The sequence below is a fragment of the Pararge aegeria genome, chromosome 4 (genome assembly GCF_905163445.1).
Source record: "Pararge aegeria chromosome 4, ilParAegt1.1, whole genome shotgun sequence".
Lineage (NCBI taxonomy): Eukaryota > Metazoa > Arthropoda > Insecta > Lepidoptera > Nymphalidae > Pararge > Pararge aegeria.
In genome coordinates, this window is record NC_053183.1 from 9,034,324 (window position 1) to 9,059,254 (window position 24,931).

Here is a 24,931-nt window from a genome sequence, read left to right on the forward strand (position 1 = left end):
GTGGTAGCACTTATCCTATCAAGATCGAAGGAGTGAAAATTCTGTACGTTTATCTTGGTTTTATTATCTATTCTATGTTAGGAATGGAAAGTGTAGCTATCTGTGGACTGTCAGCTGTCAATTGTCAGTTGTCAACTCTGTTACATTATGTTTCATTTATGGTAAGGAGGGTAGAGGTAAGGAGAGTCATCTGTGTATATGAAAAAGTGTCGTCAAAATGTATTAAATTAGGATGGCGCCACATTTGCATCAGGGTAACTCTTAAAAGAAGCGCCAAATATAAATATTGTTAGAGTAGGCTTGAAAAATAAACAAGGAAGTATGGAGATACAAGGAAGTAAGGTTATATTTACCACAATATTTTGTACAACGTAAGTTGTTGAAATTCTCAATAATTAACTACTTTAGTCGATAATGACATTAAATTTTTAACTCGGCATACTTCAATTCATCTACGATTGCTACATTCATACCATACCCTGTGCATCCACCAGCGCCATTGTGGAGGATTTTTGAACTGTTATTTAGCGCAACAACTGACCTCTACCCTCCATAAATTATGGAGGGTTACAGATTTATTATAACCAAACGTGCGTTTAGAGTGATTTTAAACAGTAAATAGTACGGTATTTATATTTGGCGCTTCTTTTAAGAGTTACCCTGATGCAAATGTAGCGCCATCCTAATTTAATACATTTTGACGACACTTTTCATATACACAGATGACTCTCCTTACCTCTACCCTCCATAGTTTCATTGTTGATTTTTGAGTCATAAAAAAAACTAAAAACAAAAGTGACCAAAAGTCGAAGTGATAAATGAGTGTTAATTTAATGAAGGTTGTTACAAATTTATATTTATGTAGGGACCTAATCTTTTTCTGCCATGTTTTTAATATAAAGAAGTATTAAATGATGTTAAGATAGTGATTAACTTTAACAACCATGATTGCTAGCAGTCGGTGACACGGTTGATTTCAAGTATTGTGCGTAATTCACTACCTTATATTTAATGGGCAGTGCCGTATCGGCGCAACAACGCACGATGTCCTTGTTTGGGAGAAATGCCCACAATTCTCAGGAAGCCCGAGCAAGACTGGACAGAAAGCTCTATCTTGCCCGAGAATCACCAGAACCCGATTTCGATTTGTCAGATTGCTGTCTACGGCGTTTACCGTCGGGTATATTTTCCATTTGCAAGGTATTTAGAAAAGACAATTTGTATCTACATAATAATCGTCTGCAATCCTTGGAGGAAGGAGGGCAGCTGTCAGATCTTTTTCTTATCAAAGTCCTCAATTTAAGTTGCAATCAATTTTTTCGTTTGCCGAATGGCATAAGATATCTCGTAAACCTGACTGAGCTCTATTTACAAAATAATTTTCTTGAATCTATACCTGATGGAATAAAGCTTTTAGAGAGTCTACAAGTGTTGGACTTATCTAAAAACAAATTGAAACATTTGAATCCTGGATTAGGTAATCTTAAATGTATGAGATTGTTAAAGATATCAGATAACAAACACCTCTCAAAACTCTGCCCAGAGTTGTGCCTTGCAACTAATTTGCTATCTATTGAACTGGATGGTGATAATTTTACTTTCCCACCACCTTGCATAGCCACACAAGGGACTTCAGAAATAATGAGATATCTATGTTCGGAAATGAGTATTGAGTACATTGCTCCGTTACCTTCTGATACTTCACCATCTCAACTTCCCAACATATATTACAATCCTTTTGAAAAACAATTAGGAATTACATGGGAAGAACAAGAAGCTGCCATGATAGAACAAGAAAGTAAAATTCATAAAGCTAACCAGGAGCAAAGAGGAAAATTTCTGTCCAAAATTATACAAGAACAACAAGATTTGGATAGTGAGATAGCTAAAGTACAAGAGGTAAGAGAAGTAGAGAGGCAGAAACTAATGAAAACTATACAGATGGAAGAAAAGGAAATTGAATGCTTGGTTAAAAACTTTATCCAAATTGATAGTCTTCACCCAGAGGCAGTCCAGCAACAGCTGGCTTATGAGCAAACTGAACATGATAGGTTGTTGGAGATAACCAGACAAAATTATGATAATGTTAGAAGAGTTGATATTTTAAAAGCAATGGAAGAGCTTATAGAAAAAGATTCTTCCATACAAATGTATAAAAAATATTATAAGGATGATTTAAATAACATTAAAGAGAATATGCTAATACAGGAAAACGAAGGGGCAATGAAATTATCTGAGCTTTTAAATGCTAAAGATCAATCGCGTACCACTTTAGTCCAAACACTTCTAGAAGATCAAGATATACAGAAAGCAATTGTTTCATCGCTGCTAGAAAAAGTGGATGCCAAGAGTTGGAGTCTGAACCAAGAAATAGCACTTATCTCTGAAAATTTAGCAAGGCTCAGTGTAATTGAACAAGAGAAAAAGAATATGCATATTGTATTTAATTATAATGAGCTATTACAACAAAGGATTCATTTGGTAGAGTTGCTCGACAATCTTCTGGATCAGAGAAACATAAGAAGGAAGCAATTAATTAATACATTAAAGGAAGTAGAGACTGAAGGTATCAGATCAAAAGACTTTTGGTTAAAAAGCTATCAAAAACTTTTGGATTCAGCACCAAAATCTTTGTTTAGTATTAGAAAGTTGGATCCTGTTTTTGCAAATAATCTTTTACAAGAAGGTGTAATACATTGTTTGCCTTTTCTGGTTAAATATCTATTTTCCGGTGAGTCCTTATTAAATATTACTAATCAGAATTTAAGAGAGAGTGGAGTAACTCTTAGCTCAGACAGAGAGGGTATCTTAAGGGCATTACAGTTGTATGTGCAATCAAAAACTCAAAACTCTAATATGTTAGAGTCCCACAGTAGCACACAACCTAGTGCACCTTCTATATATGACATAGAACAAAATTGTTCAGGAGTTCTAAATGTCAATGATAAAGAAAGCTCAATAGTGGAGGGTGAATGTGTAGTTTGTATGGATGGTAAGTCTGAAATAGTTTTTGTGCCATGTGGCCATATGTGTTGTTGCCAGCCATGTTCTCTAAACGAGCTAAAAAACTGCCCAATGTGTAGAATGGTCATAGAAAGAACAATCAAAGCAATAATTGCATAGGAAGTATTATAAAGTACAACACGCTCAGCATTCAACATGTATACACTATATACAAATAAATTATTGCAGATATATCTTGTAACAATATATATATCATTTCTGCATTTATTTTTTATGTTTTGAGTTCAAATTAGTCAAACTTATTTTGTCTATAATTTTTTAAAGTATTTTGGTTTTTGTTTAAAGGTAAAGCCACTTTCATGATCAGAATAAACACACTTTTTAGGGGCAAAATCCATAAATAGTTTTATTTATTTTGAGATTGAGATAATAAATATTTGAATAATATAAGGTTTTTAATAACATTAAAAACTATTTTAAATATATTAAAAGTCTAATTAATAACAATTTTGCAATATATAATAACTGTAGTTAAATGTTATATTTACACCTATGGTGTGTGACTGGTTAAATTACTTTATTTCTAATAATATGTAATTATTTATACTTGTATGAAGAATTGAATCACCTGATTGTAATTATTGTAATCAGACAAAATAAATTCTGCAATAATTAATTGTGTTGAATTTTAGAGTAACAATTTACATAAAAAAGTCCATTGCCAATGTCAATTTTCTGAACAATATTTAAATAATATCATAATATTATGAATATGGAGGCAGAAATGAAGGATAGGGCCTTGCCCACATGACTCTGCTTCTAACCTGGTCCAAATCAATACAAAAATTGTGTAGTTTATCATATTCCAATGTGTTCAGTTATAATGCACAAAAACAGGTTTTTAATGAGACAAAATAGAAGCTTTTTACCAATTAACAAAAAATATAATGAGTCCAAGAACTTTTCACAATTGTTATGAATTATAATAAAGCTAGTGCCTTCTAAGTGTCTAGTTTATATTCTGTTGTTATGTTTTCAATATTTTAACAGTTTTGTATTTAAACTGTGATACAGCTGTGAAAAAAGTAATTGACATTAAATTCTAATTAAAGCTAGCTAGTTTTATGTTATTTCAAAGTTTTACTGTATTTTTATTTATGTTGTTATTATTATTCTGAATTTTAGTGTTACAATTAAGTGTTATTTATTAGCTCATAAGTAATAAGGTTTTTTAGTATTTATAGTATGCCATAATCAATATAAAAAGCAATGTTGGGGTCAGATCAATATTAAACATAGAATTAATACTTACAGCACTTTTAGAATTAAAACAGGTTCTTGCCCTCTCTTCAATTAAGAGGTTTGAATACTTAAGTAAAACGCCTGGCCTACCTAATGCATCCACTATTGTAATTGTTGCCAAAATATCGGCTACGCATAAAACCTGATTAACCAATACAAAATACTACTCAAGAGGAACATAAGTACAAATTCTACAGCTTATATCGCGGAAACCTGACGCTTTAAACGATTTTTGACATTCATTGATAAATAAAGAAAATGCTATAATATTCAAACCTCTTATCCTGTATTTTGTATAGTGTACATAATGTAGGCATAGTCATATATGAGAGACTTTAGTTTGCCATAGTGGATTCGTTTTGTTTACAAATAATAATATTATTTATGTGTTATTCTAAGTTGTTTTCGAGAATCGAATACTTTAATATAACGTCGTATATCACTTTACATCTAGCTCCTCAAGTGGAACGCAGGTAAATATAAATCCAAAGATAGGAAAGAACATATGACTTTTAATACGTCTAATTTACTTTGACGTTATAATTTTACGTTAAAATCGACTACGGCTACGGCTAGCATGCAAATTTAATTCTAAGTGTACTGAGATTTAATTAATAATTAATTTATATTTTAATAAGACTGGTTAGTTACGGTTTTTGTATAGCACCAATGTGTTATTTATTTATAAATATTTATTGAGTTATATTATTCTTTGAGATAAGTGATTATATTGTTATGATATGAGAGGCCAAGAATAGTGAAATAGTGTCATACAATGATCAATAAAACATTGCTATCGTCATGTTGTTTCGTGATTTAAAAAACTTATGTGACGATCTGAATGCATCACAAAATAGCAGAAAACAATTTAATATTTTTAATTCAAAGATTATCGGTAAAAGTGTAAAGAAATTGTATTAATCCAGTTGGGTTACCTTTACTTATAGCTTCTAGCTTACGTTTGTACCCGTGGTCGTTACATGAACTGTAACGATCACACACTGCACTGCACTGGTTATTAAATAATTTCCTACTAAATATATAGAAAAACATTATTTCCAGAGGTAGCCCAGCCGGGTTTACTGGCTTATTTCGCCTTTAATTCCAAATGTCTAACGATGCAATTACAAAACATTCTAAATTAATTGGTTTAATATTCTAGATAACCGGATTTAAACTGAGATTAAAGATTTTAAACTAAGATTTTCGTGGTTAATCAACATTTCTTAAGCATCAACGGGTACATTAAGTCCCGTCGTGACCACGATCCATGCAACTGGGTCGAAATATCGACAAATTCAAAATATTATCGTGGTATGTACCCCCGATCTATGCTTAAGAAATGTTAAACTGAGATGTTGTTATAGTTTCATGCGGTCACTATGCATTTGTACAGTTGACAAATTTAGTAACTGGTTGTCTCCATACGCAGATAATTTGACAGGAACAGTAGTAAATATGATATGACGATGTCAGGTGGCAGGTACAATATCGTGCTCTGACAGGTACGCATCGCGGTCTCGGTCCAAGGTTCTACTTAGACCAAGCTGAGACCAAGCTCGTGGCCAGAAAATTATTGACGACCAACCCCAGCATTAAATATTTTTGCATCAATTTACCAAGAGTGTAATTTTCATACAAATCGTATCATTTGATATCGCTTGTTTTTCACCTTTCACAATATTTATGGATATATGCTGCTGCTGCCAGCTGGTCAACAACTGAGAAGTTACGAGACGCTTATGTATTGGTTTATAATAAAAGTTTCGCTGTCTATTCATTGCAACGCATTGATATGCCTCCCTGGTGCAGCGTTGAGCTCTATGGTTTTTAAGCTGGAGGTCCCGGATTCGGTTCCTGGCAGTGGTAATATGGGAAATAATAATATTTGCATATTCTCTGGTCTCGTTCGGTGGTAGGCTTCGGCCGTGGCTAGTTAGGCATTCTTGTACGATGTAGCGTAGAAACCGATTCGGGGTTTAGATTTAATTTAACTGCCATACTCCTTAACAGGTTAGCCCGCTACAATCTAAGACTGGCTACCTACTATTGTTGTGTATAAAAAAATATGCATTGCGGGTTGCTTGTTACAGCACGTGCTGCATCTTTGAAGTAGCCGACGCTGCCTTTCGGCACGAGTCTGCGATCGTTTTGTGTCAGCCTCTGAACTATTTGAGCAGAGGAAGTAAGTAGGTATATTAAATTATATTCCTGCAATAATAAAGAAATGCTTCTGATAATACTTCAGTATTAAATTCACGTAACCATACTTATACATATTATAACTACCAATTATATTATTGCGGTTGCTTTATCCCTTAGATATAATTGCGTATACTGTATTTAAACTTATTTATACACTTTTATTCCTATTTACCACCTGTTTTACAAATACACACGATTTTAGCACTTATATCTTGTATCATTTTTTACCCTATCGTAGCATTTTGTATCGCAAATACCTTGTTCTAAGTCGGTTATTAAAAGGGTGTATGACTTTGCAGGGTGGAATTTGCTACTTATTTAACGATCCTTTGTACAGAAAAGCTAACTCCTTAAAGTCGCTGTAGGTATGCTGCTTACCTATGCCAGAACGTTACCTAGAGCTCAGTATCCTGTGATATTAGAGTACAAAATTTTGTGCACTCCTTTACCCTGAGTACAAAATGTGAAAGACCTGGGCGTAACTTTTGACAAAAATTAACCAAATTACCACAGTTGTAGCTGACTCATCGAAGATTAGCTGCGCAATATTCAATAGTTCCATAATTCTTTAGTAGTAAAGTTACTATATTATGCTCTAATCCGGAGCACACTAGAAGTATTGGAGTGGAGTCTGGCACCCATACGGAAAAAAATAAGGACTCATTCTAGAAAAAGTGCAGAAAGCCTTCCTTCTTGTTCAAGCGCTGATATGGGTGATTGTGATGATATGATTCTTTTAGGTTGCATAGGATTCAACTCCGGAGGTCAGACGTAAGTATTTGCGACGAACTAAAAATTATGTGCCAAATCTCTCAAATCAAGCGATGCTCCAGATCTTCATAAAAAAATGAAAGTGCTCCAAAAGCTAATAACCTTCGTCGACGAAGAACAAATTGTTCGTGTCCCTTCTTGTAGCACTGTTGCACGAAGCATGACACTTTTACTGCGTTCATTGTCACGAACGCACTCTTCGACAGCAATGCTTAATGGGATATATTCCATGACGGATGAACAGCATTGTTTCCTTAATGGTTGAGGTACTCTGAGATTGATTTTTATTTTAATTTTCGCAGAGTATCACTATATTAGACTATATTAATAGCATGTCTTGTATACAGTATAATGTTGCCTTGTATAATGTACCCTGCCGTACTAACCAAATGGATAAAATAAATAAATCAATACTACCCGACGGCCCGTCTTGTAGAGTAATCTCTTTTCTCTCATAGGCAGACCGTCCAGCTATGGTACGATAATTCATCATCGTCATCTCTATATAGGATAGAGAAACTGAAAAAGGCTGGCGGGCTTTTAACATGTTTTTAAAAATAACCAGGAATGGCGGGCTCACGTGCTCTCCGAAGCAAAGGGTTGGTTGACGGCCGAGTGGCGCAGTGGGCAACGACCCTGCTTTCTGAGTCCAAGGCCGTGGGTTCGATTCCCACAACTGGAGAGTGTTTGTGTGATGAACATGAATGTTTTTCAGTGTCTGGGTGTTTATCTGTATATTACAAGTATTTATGTGTATTATATTCATAAAAAAATATTCATCAGCTATCTCAGTACCCATAACACAAGCTACGCTTACTTTGGGACTAGATGGCGATGTGTGTATTGTAGTATATTTATTTATTTATTTATTTACTGAAAATGTATTATCTAAAATATAAACGAAAGATAACCCAATATCTACGATAAGGTATTATTAATAGTTGAAAGACTATCTTAATAATAACCTTAGTATGCAACATGTTCCATTGGTCTGTACTCGAACGCATGACATACCTACTACAAACAAAGGTTGATTATGAAATCAATTCTCTACAATAAAAGAGTGTTACAATTCTCAAGATAGACCTCTGTTGGAGAATCTTTTTTACTGATAAAACGATTGGCAAGTCACGCTTCGCTATAAATAGCCCACTGCGCAGTTAGACAATCAGACTCTGACGTGTGTGACACGATCTGAGCCATTAAATTGTTATTTTGTTTGTTTGTTATCATATAAAAGCAGGTATTTTGAACACAAAAATCAGAAATCATTAATCGGTAGTAAGTATTATGATAATAATTACGGAACAAAAAATTGGAAAGAAAATACTTATTCTAACTATTTTCTTATACTTTCACTATACATAGGGGTCACACTACTTATTGGGTGAGCTGGTGCTCGAGTTCGGAGCGTAAACCTCGTGTCCCTGTAACCACTAGCAACCACCCTGTGTCCATTAGCAACCACACCTTCGGATCGGAACACAGCTATGCTTCACAGAATCACAGACAGCTTTGATCAATAGCCTACATCAGTCCACTTTATTACTCTCTCTTACTACTCTTACCCTCAAGCGCAACAATTAGATTCAACATGTTCGTGCTGATGCCAAGTGCTATTTCCTAAAAAGGAAAAACTACCTAAGTATTTTTTTAATATCGCGGAAACTTATATACTGGATGCAACTCAAGGTATCTCTATGCTAAATTTTGCCAATATACGTTTAGCTATGTATGGTATATTGTGCATATTATAAAACACGCATAGTTAAAAAGTATCCTACCTCTGTCTCCAGGATTCAAGCAAGTACCTACCTATACGTCACTCATCATGTGCTACATACAACCATTGAGATCAGTGCAGTGGTTACCTAAATCACACATACATACACACAGAATTTTACATTAGTATGCATAGTATGAATACAAATGTATTTATTATCATGTAGACCACCTTCACAGAGTACACAATATTTATTTGTTATACTTAGTTAGTAATAACAAATTTGCCTTTAGGATAATTACAAATGTATACAGTATACATATGTATATATAGGTACCTTTGTACTACAAGTGACATCTATTGGCCATGTGTAAAAGATTTTCACTCTATTAGAATCTGTAGAAGGTAGCGTTTGACTACAAGTTCAGGAACCACCGGTTGGTTAACAAGCCCGGTAGTTGGCACCAGGGGTCGCGATTTAGGTGTTATTCGGTATTGAGATTTTATCCAAACCGATATTCCGAGATACATACTAATATTATAAAAGTAAAAGGGTCTGTCTGTTTATTTGTTTGTTTTTCATAGCTCAACCCCCAGGATTTTTAAACATAAAAAAACATCAACCGATTCGCAGGCTAGTTTTGCGAACATATAATCAATTCAAACGTAAATTTAGTCGTAGGTACAAATTTTGTTTCTTATAAGAACTAACAGATAATTGTTAGTTATTAATTTAAAAAGAAATAAGCGTTTAATAAGCGGACAGCATAAGTACCATGGTTTTTCTAAAGTATTATTATTTGACTGTAAGATGGTGTTTATAAACTAAATTTGTCGTGGGCTATGTAGACCAGGGCGTCCGGAACTTTCCCAGCTTATATCACCATCACCGCATCGCAATAATGAAAACATAATAATAAATATATATACCTACTACGACAATACACACATCGCCATCTAGCCTCAAAGTAAGCGTAGTTTGTGTTATGGGTACTAGGACGACTGATGAATATTATGAATGAATAATATACATAAAAACCTTCAATGTATAGATAAACATCAGACACTGGAAAACATTCATGTTCAACACACAAACATTTTCCATTTGAGGGATTCGAGCCCACAGCCTTGGGCTCAGAAAGCAGGTACGCTGCGCACTGCGCCATTCGATCGTCTAAAATAATAATATCAAAAGAATAATAACAACAAAATAAAAATATATGTACCTATTAACAATACATGAGTGGTAGGCCTACATGAACACAGAATTTTCGAATTTGAACACGAATGTTTTAGCGTAGGTACTAATATAACAAGCATATACAGACTATATTAATCGGAATCCACCTGTGTAGCTAACTAGTAGGCGGTAGATAATTAAATGACTCTTGTTCCTCTCTTCATGAATATTCAACAGCTGCTATCCCCGCTTAGTTACGTGCCCATCTAGGCTAGGACATGTTCGTACCCACACAGTCCAACGCACTATGAAAACAAGTTACGGGTTAATCTAGCATGTAGCACACTGCAGTAGCTTACCTTGCTCCTAAAACATTTTATTTATTTATTTAAAATTCGTGTAACAGTTAATGATAATAGTTGATTTTAGACGACCTAGTAGGAGGTTCCAGGTTCGATCCCCGGCAGGTCCGTTCGGTTTTTCTCTCTCTAAAATTGCCTAGAGGAGAACGCTACTAAGCGATAAGGCCGCCTATTGTGTGTGTGAATTTTAAGTATCTTCTTATTCTGTCAATATCTTTTTCTTTTAGTAGTGTACAAATAAAATGTTTAAAATTAAAAATAAAAGACGTGATTGTCAAGTGATTTAGCGTCCCGGTACGATGGCGCGTGGATTAGGAGTATGGGTTTAATATAACTGTCTTACGCCCTGCCCGCAGTGGCGTGCATAGAGGGTATGGCACAGGGTATGTAGATGCAGATAATATAAAATGAAGAAAATCTCCAGTAAGAGTTATAAATACTTAAGGGTAGGCTTTTTATAACCCTTACAATGCCTATTCTTAAGTTTTTTATAACTCGTACTGAAGATTTTCTTCATTTTATATTATCTGCATCTGCATACCCTGTGCATACCCTCTATGCACGCCACTGCCTGTCCGCTACCATCTTAGACTGCATCATAACTTACCAGGTAGGATTGCAGTCAAGGGCTTGTAGGGGATTTATTTCTTATACGAATTCATTCCCCTACACCAGCTCTTTTTTTACTAAAGTACTTGTAGTGGAAGAAAAACCAAAACAATTCTGCCCGCAACTTAGTTTGCGATGTTTTAGTTTTTTTTTGAAAATAACAATAAAAATGTTTACTAATAAAACATAATATAATATATTAATATTTACTACATGTTTTATACGTGCTGAAAGTTTTATGAAATAGCAAAACGTCGCATGGCATGCAAGGATTACGTCCTAAAAAGTGCCGCACAATTTCTATCAACCTGAAACGTAGGTGTTAAACCTCATGTGTCTATGCTACCGCATCCACGCCCTTCAGACCGGAACACAGCAAAGCTGATTGGCAGCGGATATAAGCACGGCATTAGTACCTCTTCGGACGAGCTCTTACCAACAAAATAAAGCTACTCCGACCAACAAAATGCATAAATACCGTTATAGTAAGTTACATCGTTTCGATAGTCGAAACCGAGCTGTGATTAGGAGCTTACAAGACTTTTTTTTATTGTTATAATTGGCCCACCTGATTTTAATTGGAAATCCATCGCCTTGCCACCAGGTATTAGGTAGGTAGATACGGGTTTATGAAAATGGACTCAATCTTCGGTCCATAATCATATATGCATCGCGGGGAACCGTTTCCCACGTTTCTACCCGCGTTTGCTAATTTTTGTAGCTCGTCCGTGGGTATCAATTTCCCCTCTCTTATTTTTTCCTATATCTCCGAACAAATAAAATTCTGTAAAGGGCAAGGTGTTTTTGTAAGGACTAGGAATTCTATGGGATAGAAGCAGGCGTAACTTTGCGGAATTCCATGATATACTATGAAAATTAAGCTTAATTTGCTATACTTACTCCGCAAAAGCAGGGGAATCCGTACAGTGTAATTCCCTCCAAACAAATCTTCGACAATGTAGGTAGGTACTCTCTACACACGGTTTGTTCTGACACCGGAGCATCCCCAACCAATCTTTCCTCTTTATAATATGACTAACGATTAAAACAAAATATTTGTAAACATAAAAGTATATTATTAACTACCTACCTAAATAATGTTATATTATATTTTGCCATTAATTAAACTACACCATAAAGATTTCTAGCTGTCAATATCGAGATAGAAAGAGCCTTGTGCCGTAGAAAGACTGTATAGTCCCATGAACTGCTTCTCATTGTCGCCACATGAACCAGTTTCATACGAGATGTAGGAATCACATTTTACGGACATGTATTCACTGCGATTAACTATGGACTCTGCAAAGTAAACGTAGGCACATTTGTGTTCACAGCTCACTGCAACAAAAATAGTATGCTTCGTTAGTGGGTATAAATCATAAACTTACGTACCTACTTTGACAACAAATATTATCCACGAAAGCGGAGAGGAGAGATTTTTTGAAAACTATCATCAATCATATATCTTTATAACCATATCTAATCTTTGGTTGGATCAAACAGACAGCATTCATGCGGAAATAAAAAGTCTAAGTGTTAACAACCAAAAGTTTATCGTTATTTCAAAATGTCCTCTTTGATTAGGTTCAAAAGATATAATAAAACTGGAAAGCATGCCTTGGGCCCGGTTTCCATTAAAGCGGAGAAGAGAGGAGATTTTTATTGTAAGTAACCCAACGAATATCTTTATTTCCATATCTCCTCTTTAGTTAAATTCAGTGGGCACCATTTAGCTCATATCTTTGCCGGACTACCGCCGCAGCAGCAGGAAATATTTTATTTCTGTATCTCTAAGCTTAGCGTAGATAGAGCAGTGTGTGGTATTCAAGCGGCGGCGTGCCGACATGTCTGTCTACGTAAAACGGTTCTCGATTATCTCAACTCGGAAGCAGCATCGCTCTAGTCAGCTCACATCTTCGGCTCTTTATTATTTGAAAACATTAAGCACGCTTTCATGCTACGCCGCACCTCCCCTCCACTCTCATCAGTGGAGAAGGATCTTCACTTTGGTGCTAAATCGCCTTTATCTTTCTATGCACAGTCAGACTTAAGCGAAGCCGAAGCGAAAGCGAAGCCGTCAGCGTAGGTGGCAGGTTATTTCCAGTTTATATATCTTTTGAACTTTTCTTAATTCTGTTACACAAAAACCGAGTTGGATTTTTTTAACTGTATAAATAACTTTTTTTACCTACCTAAGATAGGTCCCGAAATGTCCCGAAAAAAGTATTAGTCGTAAGGAAGTCTAAAATTTTTGACTCTGTTCCTCAAAGATTAACTAAATATGCACTACCTATTCCGAGCACAGAATTGGTTAGATATGAATACAAACATGTGTCTTGATTGTCGCAGCAGTGAGGCTGCCAGTTGCCCCCGTTGGGATAGAAGTCCGCATCGCCTATATTGGTGAAGTACCCCAGAATACCGCTGTCGGTGTGAATGATGTCCACGAAAGAGGCAGCTTCGCTTGTAATACCCGGTAGATAGTTTGGTATTTCGAAGAAGGGACCTGCTGGGTCTAAACCTGAGAATGAAAAGTTTTTTAAATGTAGACGGACTGACAGACAGGCAGACAGACAGACAGACAGGCAGACAGACAGACAGACAAACAGACAGACAGATAGACATACAGACAGACAGACAGGCAGACAGGCAGACAGTGAGTCAGTAAGTCAGGGAGTGAGTGATTCAGTCAGTCAGTCAGTCAGTCAGTCAGGTAGTGAGTCAGTGAGTCAATCAGTCAGTCAGTCAGTCAGTCAGTGAGTCAGTCAGGCAGTCATTCAGTCAGTCCGTCAGGTAGTGAGTCAGTCAGCCTGTCAATCAGTCAGTCTTTCAAATAGTCAGTCGGACAGTCAGTCAGTCAGTCAGAAAGACATACACTAAAAACGGATGTTATGCCCAGATATTTTGACAGACAGAGATAAGATAAAATTGTATACCTGTAACTCGCGCAACGGGAAACTTATTATCTTTGAGTTTTGCGCCTGTTAATCCCATGACATGCGCTCCCAAACTGTGACCAATCAAATGAACGCTTCTACCTTCAAGCTGATACTTGAAAGCCAGTGATAAAACCATGTCTTTAACCTGTAAAAATACTTGTTGAAAATACCTGCAAAACTTTTAGTTATATACATCTCGTCTGAATTTTGCACTTGCAGTTCTGGATAGTTACATAGTAGCTGTAGAACACAGGGCTGGAAATTTAGAGGCAGTTTCGTTCCACTGTTATAAATTGTGTCTAAAAGTTTTCCATCGATCGAGCGTAATATACTGTTCTTCGAATCTCGAGAATTGGTCATTCTGATAATAAATATTTTGTAAGAAACTATAGCTTATTAGTTCTTTTTCTCTAGGAAACTTTGATAGGAACTTTTTCATAAAAGGTTCATCGTATTCTGTTAGGGAAGAGTCCAGGTTCCAAGCAGAGGCAATTTTTAAAATAAATGATTTTTTTGGCTAATGTTTGCTAAATACTTACTGTATAGTCTTGAAAATGTTATATCTAAATTAGTACTTCATCGCGATACAAGACTTAATTTAGAGGTTTGAAACATAACCGAAAGGAGTGTCATGTCTACCAGTACTTAATCGTTTTAATATGCTACTTCACGGTACTTACTCTCCTTACCTGCTAAACTAACCTTTTCAGCCACAAGCATTGTCAAAGACGCTGAAGACAGGTAGTTTTCATGAGCGGCATCTCTTTGCCAGTCTACTATTACCACATTAACGTCTTTCATTTTTAGATAAGCGTTCTTTATCAACTGAGTAGCATTGCTATTTCCATTGCTCATCCAGCCATGCGTCACCATGACCAATGGCCTATCTCGTCTGTACAGACTGTTTTTCTTTCCTCTTTTCAAGGAATTTAATGAGAATCGTGTGAACAGTTCTTCGTGTTCATTTACGTTATCCCTGTAAATAAGGAAGGAACCATTAGAGCACGCCCACGTGTTACTTTTGGTACAATGGTAGTGCAATAATTTTTCCTTTTTAAATTCTAGTTTATGTGATTCATATTATTGTGTGATAAATTAATATTGTTAATTAGATTTTGTAACAGAAAGATCACTTCACTTGTAAGATATTAATTATATTCTGACTATGAAAAATACAATATTTCTTCTATGAATTTATCTCAGTCCTTGAATTCGAATAAAGAATATTTCTAAATAATAAATTAAAAAAATAATACATAAAACATTTATTTACGAGGAAATTATTACGAGTGATAGTTGTTGTTTTAGAAATTAAGTTATCAAATCACTGAGTTGATAATCGTGTGTGTGTGTTTGTGGCATCGTATTTCCCGGGCGTTTGAACCGATTTTATTTATTCGGAACGTCGGAGTAGTTCTGAGATATGTTTGATGAAAATCGGTCCAAGATGGTTGCCTAGTATAGGTATCACATGTACGATATATTGAAAGTCAGGGGATTTTTAAATTTTTAATTTATTTATTTTAAGATAATAATATCGCCCTCAATAATATCGTGAATCAATATATAATTCAGCATTACCTTGTGTAGAGCCAAAAGCGAGAGCTACCGGAGAAATGTCGGCGTGCCAAATATGAATCTAATAATGAATCGAGTGAAGTATTTAAGTCGATGTAGTGAAGATTGTCTTTATCATCATAAAACTTGATTCTGTCTGCCACTCCTCCAAATAGATAACTAATAAGGCAGTTCGATTTGCATACACCTGGAACCAATGTTTTGGATAAAATCAGAAAATAATTTGCTACGTTCTGTGTGGCAATACAACAGTTGTTGTAGCAGTTAAGCTAAATGATTATGTTCTTATATACATACTAGCTGTTGCCCGCGACTTCGTCTGCGTTTGATTTTGTTTTTAAAGTATTCAGTATCGCTAAGCCTTAAATGAGTATAGTAGTATATATATAACATGCGACTGTCAATTTATTATAGACAAATAATTTGCAATAAAATAAAATTGCGACTATAATTAAAGACCTAAGCTATCCTATCTCTTAATTTGGACCAGACTGCTCACGGTATGTCAATTTAATTTAAAATCGGTTAAGTAGTTTAGGAGTCCATCGCGGACAAACATCGTGACAGGAGTTTTAAATATATTAAGATTATCTGTACGGTGAATGTTTAATTTAATTTATTTCGAACAACACATTATAATTCCTCGACAATTCGCTCGGCTATCGGACTGTCAGAAATCTCCTGAAAATCTCCCTTAGTTTTTTTTTGGAGCGGAGTTTTTTAACGCGGCTTGCGTACCTACTGAATAAACTGGTAGAAATTGTCACGGAAATGCGTTATTATCGCGTACTATATTAGTCTAGCGCCACAATTCTTATTTACATTGTGTTAGTTAAATATGACTTGCTGTGTAAACTACAGAACTTTGATTATGGCGGGGATCCCCTGCCACATCCGGTGTTAAGGTTCCCGAAGGGTGCCAACGGGTCTCTATTGTCAAGCTTGTCTCACCAGCCGGCTTTATTTCATGCCCCATAAATAGATAGAGTATTGAAATGTGTATTTTTCTGTGCTACTACGACCATCTAATGTGATAAAGCCTCCCGTTAAGAGAGGTGTGTTAGAGTGCCGCTATAACGATAAATAAAAAAAGCAACATTTCATACAAAAAATATGTTATTTTGGTGTTTTTCACTGAATTTTAATAATGTTTAAACTATGTAGTAATTCACATAGCACTTTGATACTGAACCCTTTGTGTGTATGTTCAACCCACAATTTCCTGAGGATATTCTATTATCTTGTTGTAGAGGACATACCTGCTTATTGTTGCTCATGTGTGGGCTAATTTAAGAAACAGATGTGATTTCAATATCCCTGGAATGCCGATGATATAAAATGGAAAAAATCTCCAGTACAAGTTATGTAAAACTTAAGGGTAACATTGAACGAATTTTAAAAAGCCTTTTTATGACTTGACTTGAGATATTGAGCATTTTTTATCATCTTAGCCTACTGCATACCCCGTATGCACGCCACCTCGCTGGATAAGTAAACACTGATCAACTCTACTCTACTTTATTTCATAGAGTAGGGCGGAACTGATAATGGCCGCTGATTGCCAATTACGTCCCATGTCGCACGGCGAGTTTAACTAACTGCAACATCAGTAATTTGCTCGAATGTGTCCTAGTGGGACGGGCGGACATTGAATTGGCCTCGTGTGAACTGAAACATTCTAGGAAATGCATGCCCAGTTTCTCACAAAAAGGATTTTAAATTCAAACTGTAAATGAATATCCGACGATGTTCATCAAGTTGTTGAAGTTTTCTTTTTGGGATTTCGTGCCAAACGACGAAAAGAAAATTGGTGCGACTATGTTCATCTCTCATTAATTTATATATCTGTAACTAATGTTATCGACCTGAAATTTGGACAATAATGAGACTGTAACATTTAAAGACCATATATGATCCAGTAAGTAAGTAAGTAACATAATTACGTGTTCGTCAAATATATCTTACATTATGCAAAATTTTGTCCTCTTTTCGCCATGTTTGTATTATAAAGAGACTGACAATTCGTTGAAAATTATTATAGTTACCATTTCAGTGACTTCCATATTATTATAATTGTGTTATTTTTATTCTAATTTTATTAGATTTATTTATCTTCAGTAATTAGATAAAGAGGATTTAGGTATATATAAAATGCTTTAACTTACACAATAGTCCCTTTCCTAAAGATTTGATGAGCCATTAAATGAGAAGTTTCGATCAATGTAAATTTTATAACTTGAGACTTGTCGTGAAAAGTTCAACCAAAATTAAATTAGTTAAAAGACGAATTGGGTTTCTAATCTGAAATTCGGAGAGGCGGTCGCCCCTAACGGTTTATAGTAGCTTATAATTAGGAGTGGGACGAAACAAACGCAAAGAGTAATTAAACATTTTTTTATTGTTTTTCTTTTAAAAGATGGCTTTGGAAAATCGACTCCTTATAATCCAACCTAATTACAACTCCTACATTTAAAACAAAATGGCAGTGTTTATCTCAAAATTTGCCTTCTTAATATGAGATTAACACCCAGTTTTTTACAGTAACAAAACGTCCATATGACGTCGTAGAAATAACTACCTAATAGTATCCCCTTAAAAGCCGTATTTGATATATCATGTACGACATATTTCAACTTACAAACGCTCACGCTGGCTATAGAAATAAGGACCAAGTTGAGCTACAATATAATGATAATTAGGTCCTTTTTTGAATTAAAAATTAATAAATAATAAAAACGGACCAAGCCAGATGGCCAATCTGATCGGAAAACCGTCTCCTAAAAATAAAGCAACATTTCGCAGGGTCCTGAGGCGTAGGTGCTAAGACTCATGTGCTTGTTATAACACCAGCAACCATATTATTCAGACCAGCACACAACAATGCTGCTTGGCGGCCGAAATAGCAGTAGTCGGTAGTACTTCCCCATACGAGCTCTATACCAAAAATCTCTACTACAACTGTACTATTTTAAGTAACTCAGCACCTTATCATATGTATACTTACTTAACTTAATAAATAAAATAAATAAATATACTTCGACAATACACACATCGCCATCTAGCCCCAAAGTAAGCGTAGCTTGTGTTAAGGGTACTAACTAAGATAGCTGTTGAATATTTGTAGGAATATAATACACGTAAATACTTATAATATACAAATAAACACCCAGACAATTTTTTTTTTGTACGACAATACACACACCGCCACCTAGCCCCAAAGTAAGCGTAGCTTGTGTTACGGGTACTACGATGACTGATGAATATTTTTATGAATAATTTACATAAAATACTTATAATATACAGATAAACACCCAGACACTGAAAAACAATCATGTTAATCACACAAACATTTTCCAGTTGTGGGAATCGAACCCACGGCCTAGGACTCAGAAAGCAGGGTCGCTGCCCACTGCGCCAGCCGGCCGTGGAGTTAGGTACAGTAATGTGGAAAGGCTCACAATCAAGCTTTTATGACAGTAACTGTTTTCGATACGTACGTATATTTATCTATACTGGACACATAGTTGCAATATTGGATATTTCGGCCGTCAGCTGCAGCGATTACGAACTATGTGAGTACAGCCTATAATTGCGGCATGTCGCACCGGTGAAAAATGCTTTGTGCTTATAACAACAAAATACCTCGAAAATGTTGCTTATTTAAAACACAAGGTAAAGTTAGAAACCGAAACTACTAAATAATTTTTCCTTTTCCTTTTGATCGTTGTTTTTTTTGTATCTTAATTTATTTTGATTAATATTTTTTAATGTATTTAGATTTCTTGAAAATATCTAGTGAAAAGTGGTATTTTTTAAATTTTGGAGGTGGGCGTGATCACTGTTACGCAGTTTCATACTTTTACAGTGATCATCGTTTTCATTACACAAATAAATAAATAAAAATTAAAATAAATAAATTTATAATACAACAAAATCACTTCTTATAAAATTTGCATATTTCGGCTTTTAAATTTAAGATCCTTATCAATATAAACTATCACCATTAATAGTTTATAACAGTCCACTGCTGGACCAGTGTGTGCGAGTGGCCTCTCCCAACGGGAGGTTTGCCTATAATAACTCCATTGGGCTGGTGATGGGTTGGTGATAGCAGTAGATGGTAGCACAGACGTCGCTACCGCCCGTTCTCCGTTATATTCACCTTGTCGCCTCGTACGGCACCCGCGGAAAGAGTATTATTGACCACTGTATTTTGATCTGCCATCACCACACGACAAACAATAAAAACCATAGATTTTCTCAATTTCTTGATACCGACTGCAAAGATGAAACAGACGACATCACTTATTGGCCGTATAGGTCCTATTGGCGCTATAAAGCCATCCATAGAGCAATCTAAAACAATCATCCAAAGGGGGCTACTGAAAATATAAATGTTTTATAGAAAATTCCTATACATTTACATTAGCAGTTTCCAAGCTATTGTCGGATACGTAGATAGGTGATGATTTAGACCGATGTGTGTGTGTGTGTGTGTGTATGTGTATGTGTGTGTGTGTGTTTGTGTATGTGTTTTGTAAATTATGAATTGCACAATAAACAATCTTCTGGTTTCCACTGCTAATGGCCAATTCGTCTTATTTTGCATTGTCACTGTAAGCCAAGTAACGCCTATCATTTACGCCATTTCTATCTAAAGGAAAAAATAATAAATACAAATAAAAAGGGTGCTACCAATTTATAAATACAAATACTCTCTACACTTCACTCAAAATACCGGCAAATTTAATTTCCTTTCTAAATTATTTATTGGATCGAAATATTCAATTGAGCAAATCCCACTCAACACTGTTTCACGGTCATTTGAAGAGAAAGGACCACTCGGCCAGTATGAAAAGCGAGTAACGCTTATTGAATTTTAGCTCAAACAAATTCAAATATGCCGTCCTTTTGCAGATAGAGTGAATTATTACCGTATTTAGTAATAAGTAAAATGTAGTGAAACGTGTGCATGAAACATTGTAATTGGGCTTTTGGCTAAACGAGTATCACAGTTTTTGAAAATACTACCCCCAAACAGGTGAAATAGGGCATTGAAGCTTGTATGAAACTTCTACAAAACATATTAGGGATTTTGTCTTTCTTAAAAAAAATTGTGTTTTTAAAAAAATCCACACATAAATGTTTATAGAAAAATGAAATTTAAATTTTGTAGAAAAATATTTCATTTTTCAAGTTATATACTTATTTATTTGCTTTAAGCTTCCTATATCTTGCTTTCTGGAAACAGCTATAGGTACCGCGCGAAAATGACTTAATCTCATGGGGTATCAGTAATTGTACGCAGAAAAATAAGACAAAGAAGCTTCAGCTAGTCTTAAATAAATGAGAAAACTATTATTTTTTATAATACGCCGCAGTTATAAGACTTTCTTTATGCCGAAATATAATATGACTGAGAATCAGGGTCCGGATAAGCGTTGCACGGACAAACCAATAATATCACATCATTTTTTCTTTCTTTTTTTCTTTCAGTTTCTGAATTGTTGGAGACCACGGTCGCCATCGGTATACCTACTTAAGTTTCTACTTTATATCTCAAGCAACCTAGTGAGAAACGACAGGGTATAACTTTACAAGGACGCAGGAATAGTAATTCTCCAGGGAGATTTTCCAATTGTGTGTGCGTAAAAAGTGCAGTCTTTTTTCCCTCAAAACTATGAACTTTCCTGTTCAGAACGAAGGAACCGACACGACCGGATAGAGATCAGGCGCAGGACCTGTATTTCCATGATGATACTGGAAAATTCTCATTCTCCATCTCAAATGTGTTTGAAGTCCACCAATCCGTACTGGGCCAGCGTGGTGGACTACCGCCTAAACCCTTCTCTTTGTGGGGAGGGGACTCGTGCCCAATAGTGCGCCGAAAATGGGTTGATATGATGACTGAAAAATTAGAATGTTAAACAAGATTTAAATTCCCTAGTTTAGTTAAAACCACAAGACATAATCGTTCTTATTCCAAAGGCAAAATAGGCATACAATTTTTTTTTCATATGTGTAAGAAAAACGTTCATTAACATTTTCAAAAAGGTTGTAATATTATTAAACCTACTCCGAAGCTTGGTGTGTTAACGAGCGTTGATTACATTTTAAAATATAATTACGACAGACCATACATACGAGTATAACTCTGAAAAAAAGGTCTTTAATCTTTACAAATGGCAGGGACCTAAAAGTAATAAAAAAAGAAATGTTTCATTGTGGCAACATGATCATGATTTAGTAATTCTTACTAATATTGTAAACGAAAGTGTGTTTTTAGTTGAGAATTCCTTCACGCCTTAAAAAAAAAAAAAGTAAGCAACCAATTAACTTGATTTTTTGCATAAAGATAGTTTAAAGGGCGGAAAGTAACATAGGCTACTTCTACTCCTGGAAAAACATCAAATTCCCAAGCATGGTTTACAAAAATTCGTATTTATACACCAAATATCGCCCTTCTTTCACACCCTAACAAAGTAAACAACGATTTTATTGTTTGCCTAAAGAAAAGACGTAGAATAACATAGGCTACTCAATAGTCTTGGAAACATGAAATTCCCAAGTGATCTTGGAGAGTAAACCGCTGTTTTAAATGCACGAAAAATCGCTCTCCTTCACTACTTCTCCGGAGAGAAAAATACACTTAAAAATTGTTTAACCCAAGCATACTAGATGGCGCTCAATCAAAAACTCAATCAAGGCTCAGCATCAAAACGGCTGGTCAGACCTGGATGAAAATTATTGGCACAGAGTTAAAATTTGGAAAATAGGGTAATCTTTATCACGGGATTTATAAAAATACATAAAATATATAATAATAAAAATACATATGATAACAATGCGGACGAAGAACGTAGGTTGAAGAAGAGCTGTGCTAAAGACATCCGTAAATTTCCCTCCTACATAAAGGACAAATAATAAGACAAAATCAGTACCTTCTCGATTACCTTATTTATTTTACACCGGGTTATATGTTTAATTAAAGAGTTTTCCATATTTTATTTCTACTTACGTTTCTAAGAAAAACATCTTTGCACACGGACATAAAAAAAACTTTACACGTTATCATAAAAAAATACTTAAGAATACTTACAGAAAAGAAAGCACCAAAACACAAGTTCAAAATTACTAAATGAGGCCATCATTTGCTTTACTTTTTATCAAAGTATAGAAAAAAACTAACTTATATTTTATCAGGTGCTTCATTAGGTAGTTATTATAGAATACTACTATAATAACAACTTAGTCGTGAATAATTTAAATAAGCTTCAAAAGTTATGTCACTCTCTGCACAACAATAGCACAAAATGTATATAAAATGTTTTGATGTGAGCTTCAGTATAGTATGGGGAAAACACGTGTTTCATTCTCCTGATGAGGAAAACAATAATTAAATCATGGTTCACAAGTCATGGTGACTTTATATTTATAATTAGCTAATCCCGCTCACGCTTGGCTATGGGAATCGCGTTGTTAAAAGTATATTAAATATATTTACACAAAAATTATAGGTTGTGTAAAATTTCAAATCTGTTTATTTACAACTTTTTGAGTTTTTTTTGAAACAAACGTATGAAAGAGAATTTTGAATGAATGTATAATTGAATCTGAATATTGAATTGAATCTGATATGATAGCGTATTTTATATATTACTAGCGTACCCAGCCCGCTTCGCCGGGCTATCATTTATTTCTCTCCATATTCATTTTCTTCTATTATCTTCTCGAGCGGGTGAAGATCATTATCTACACCCATGTACACCCAACAATAGAATATCATCATAGTAAATAAAAGCTGTATTTAACAGTATGACAGTTCAAAAATAGGAGTGCTCCGATCGTCACCAAACTTTACAGGATTACTCGCCAGGTCAATCCGGAGATTCCCTGAAAGTTTGATTGAAATCGGTCCAGCCGTTTCGGAGTCTATACGGAACATACCCACACACTTTCTCTTTTTCCCTAGATGGCGGTACTCACCAATTAGATCTTATTTTTAGTATTTTATTTATTATTAAAGTAATAAATAAATAAATTTCGGTATTTCACAAATCCCGCGAGAACCGTCAGTTTTTCGAGGGTTGGTTTTTGGGCAATAATGAGTACCTACTGGAAATTGCCAGATTGGCTTGGGTACAACGCGGCATTTTTCCTACTTTTAGCATTTTTATTCCCGACGTAACTAATCGATAGGTCCAATTTAAATAAATTAAAGAGGAATTTACAGGTACATAATCAGTCCTAATCATAATATGAATGTCATCGTCTTTCGATTGTACCCGTATTCTGATTGAAAAATTTAAACGCATCGATATATTTCAGCAAATTTACAGTTAAACCTAATGAATTATATAGTAAAGCCTTCCTCATGAATAACTCTGTCCATTCGTAAGAACCGAATGAAAATCCGTTCGGTAATTTTGAATTCTTCAAAACAAACACCGAGGGGGACTTTATGTATATCTATCTATACTTATAATAAAACTGTAACTGGAAGATTTCTGTACATTTATATTTTAAAAATTTTGACCGGGGGATGCTTTATAATCGATACTGAGTCCAAAACCGATTTTTATTTAATTTTTGTCTGTCTCTCTGTCTGTCCGGGCATCACGTGAAAACTATTGAACGGATTTCAATGAAATTTGGTATAGTGGTAGCTTATATCCCGGGTCAACAGATAGGATACTTTTTATCCCGATAAGCAATAAGTTTCCTCCGGGATTTGGGATGAAAGTTTGTATCAATTTTACTTCATATCTCCGTTAAATTTCACTGATTTTAATAATTCTTTTTTTATTTGACAGTGTGTACTACCAAGCATGTATTGTTTTTATGAAGATCTGATGAATATTGTTGGAGATCCAGGACATAATTCTTCACAGATTACAGCAAGTCGCAAGGCATATGGGACAACGATCGAATGCATGCGTTTGTGAGAATAGATGTATGGATGGATGGATGTATGTATGGATGGATGTTTGTTACACATTAACGCCTCAACGAATAAACTATTTGGCTAAAATTTGGCAGAGATACATACAATATAGTCATAGCTTCGTCAGTGACATAGCTCATATGCTTCTATTTATCCCGGAAAAGCAAACAGCTTCTACAGGATGGCATCGCTATTTTTTCCCCATTTGTCTTTCAAAATCCTCCAAATAGAGTTTTAGATTGGCGTGGTTTATAATATGTATGGATGGAGGGATTAAGATAAGGATCCAATTGCTGGTATTTGCTATAAAACTTGGTATAATGTTATTGTTAATGTTTATTTCGGATAGTGAAG

At 35.0% G+C, this 24,931-nt stretch overlaps 2 protein-coding genes across 3 annotated transcripts; one reads left to right on the top strand and one right to left on the bottom strand.

The window, feature by feature from the left end:
- Positions 1 to 783: 783 nt before the first annotated feature.
- Positions 784 to 6,679, top strand: LOC120637763 (E3 ubiquitin-protein ligase LRSAM1-like). The gene is made up of 2 exons (XM_039909770.1): positions 784 to 2,731; positions 6,360 to 6,679. Exons 1-2 carry the CDS (start codon positions 1,012 to 1,014, stop codon positions 6,380 to 6,382), a joined length of 1,743 nt encoding a protein of 580 aa, XP_039765704.1. The 5' UTR covers positions 784 to 1,011; the 3' UTR covers positions 6,383 to 6,679.
- A 5,507-nt stretch (positions 6,680 to 12,186) lies between these two features.
- On the bottom strand, positions 12,187 to 22,929 carry LOC120623413 (inactive pancreatic lipase-related protein 1-like). 2 transcript variants are annotated; one of them, XM_039889434.1, is made up of 6 exons: positions 22,733 to 22,929; positions 15,637 to 15,820; positions 14,758 to 15,031; positions 14,053 to 14,200; positions 13,446 to 13,637; positions 12,187 to 12,454 (listed from the first exon to the last, which is right to left on the bottom strand). In XM_039889434.1, exons 1-6 carry the CDS (start codon positions 22,782 to 22,784, stop codon positions 12,261 to 12,263), a joined length of 1,044 nt encoding a protein of 347 aa, XP_039745368.1. In that variant the 5' UTR covers positions 22,785 to 22,929; the 3' UTR covers positions 12,187 to 12,260. The 2 variants fall into 2 exon arrangements, with proteins under 2 accessions (XP_039745368.1, XP_039745369.1); XM_039889435.1 differs by lacking the exon at positions 14,053 to 14,200 and having other exon boundaries at positions 14,745 to 15,031.
- Positions 22,930 to 24,931: the final 2,002 nt, after the last annotated feature.

What these genes read in the sequence shown, in the direction of transcription:
- LOC120623413 (XM_039889434.1), bottom strand. Translation starts at nt 22,784, where the DNA reads ATGATGGCCTCATTTAGTAATTTTGAACTTGTGTTTTGGTGCTTTCTT. An exon ending in CAATGCTTGTGGCTGAAAAG is followed by an intron (nt 14,201 to 14,757) that starts GTTAGTTTAGCA and finishes GTATTTTTACAG; the next exon opens with GTTAAAGACATGGTTTTATC. An exon ending in TCCCGTTGCGCGAGTTACAG is followed by an intron (nt 13,638 to 14,052) that starts GTATACAATTTT and finishes TTTCATTCTCAG; the next exon opens with GTTTAGACCCAGCAGGTCCC.
- LOC120637763 (XM_039909770.1), top strand. Translation starts at nt 1,012, where the DNA reads ATGGGCAGTGCCGTATCGGCGCAACAACGCACGATGTCCTTGTTTGGG. An exon ending in GGTTAAATATCTATTTTCCG is followed by an intron (nt 2,732 to 6,359) that starts GTGAGTCCTTAT and finishes TGCTTGTTACAG; the next exon opens with CACGTGCTGCATCTTTGAAG.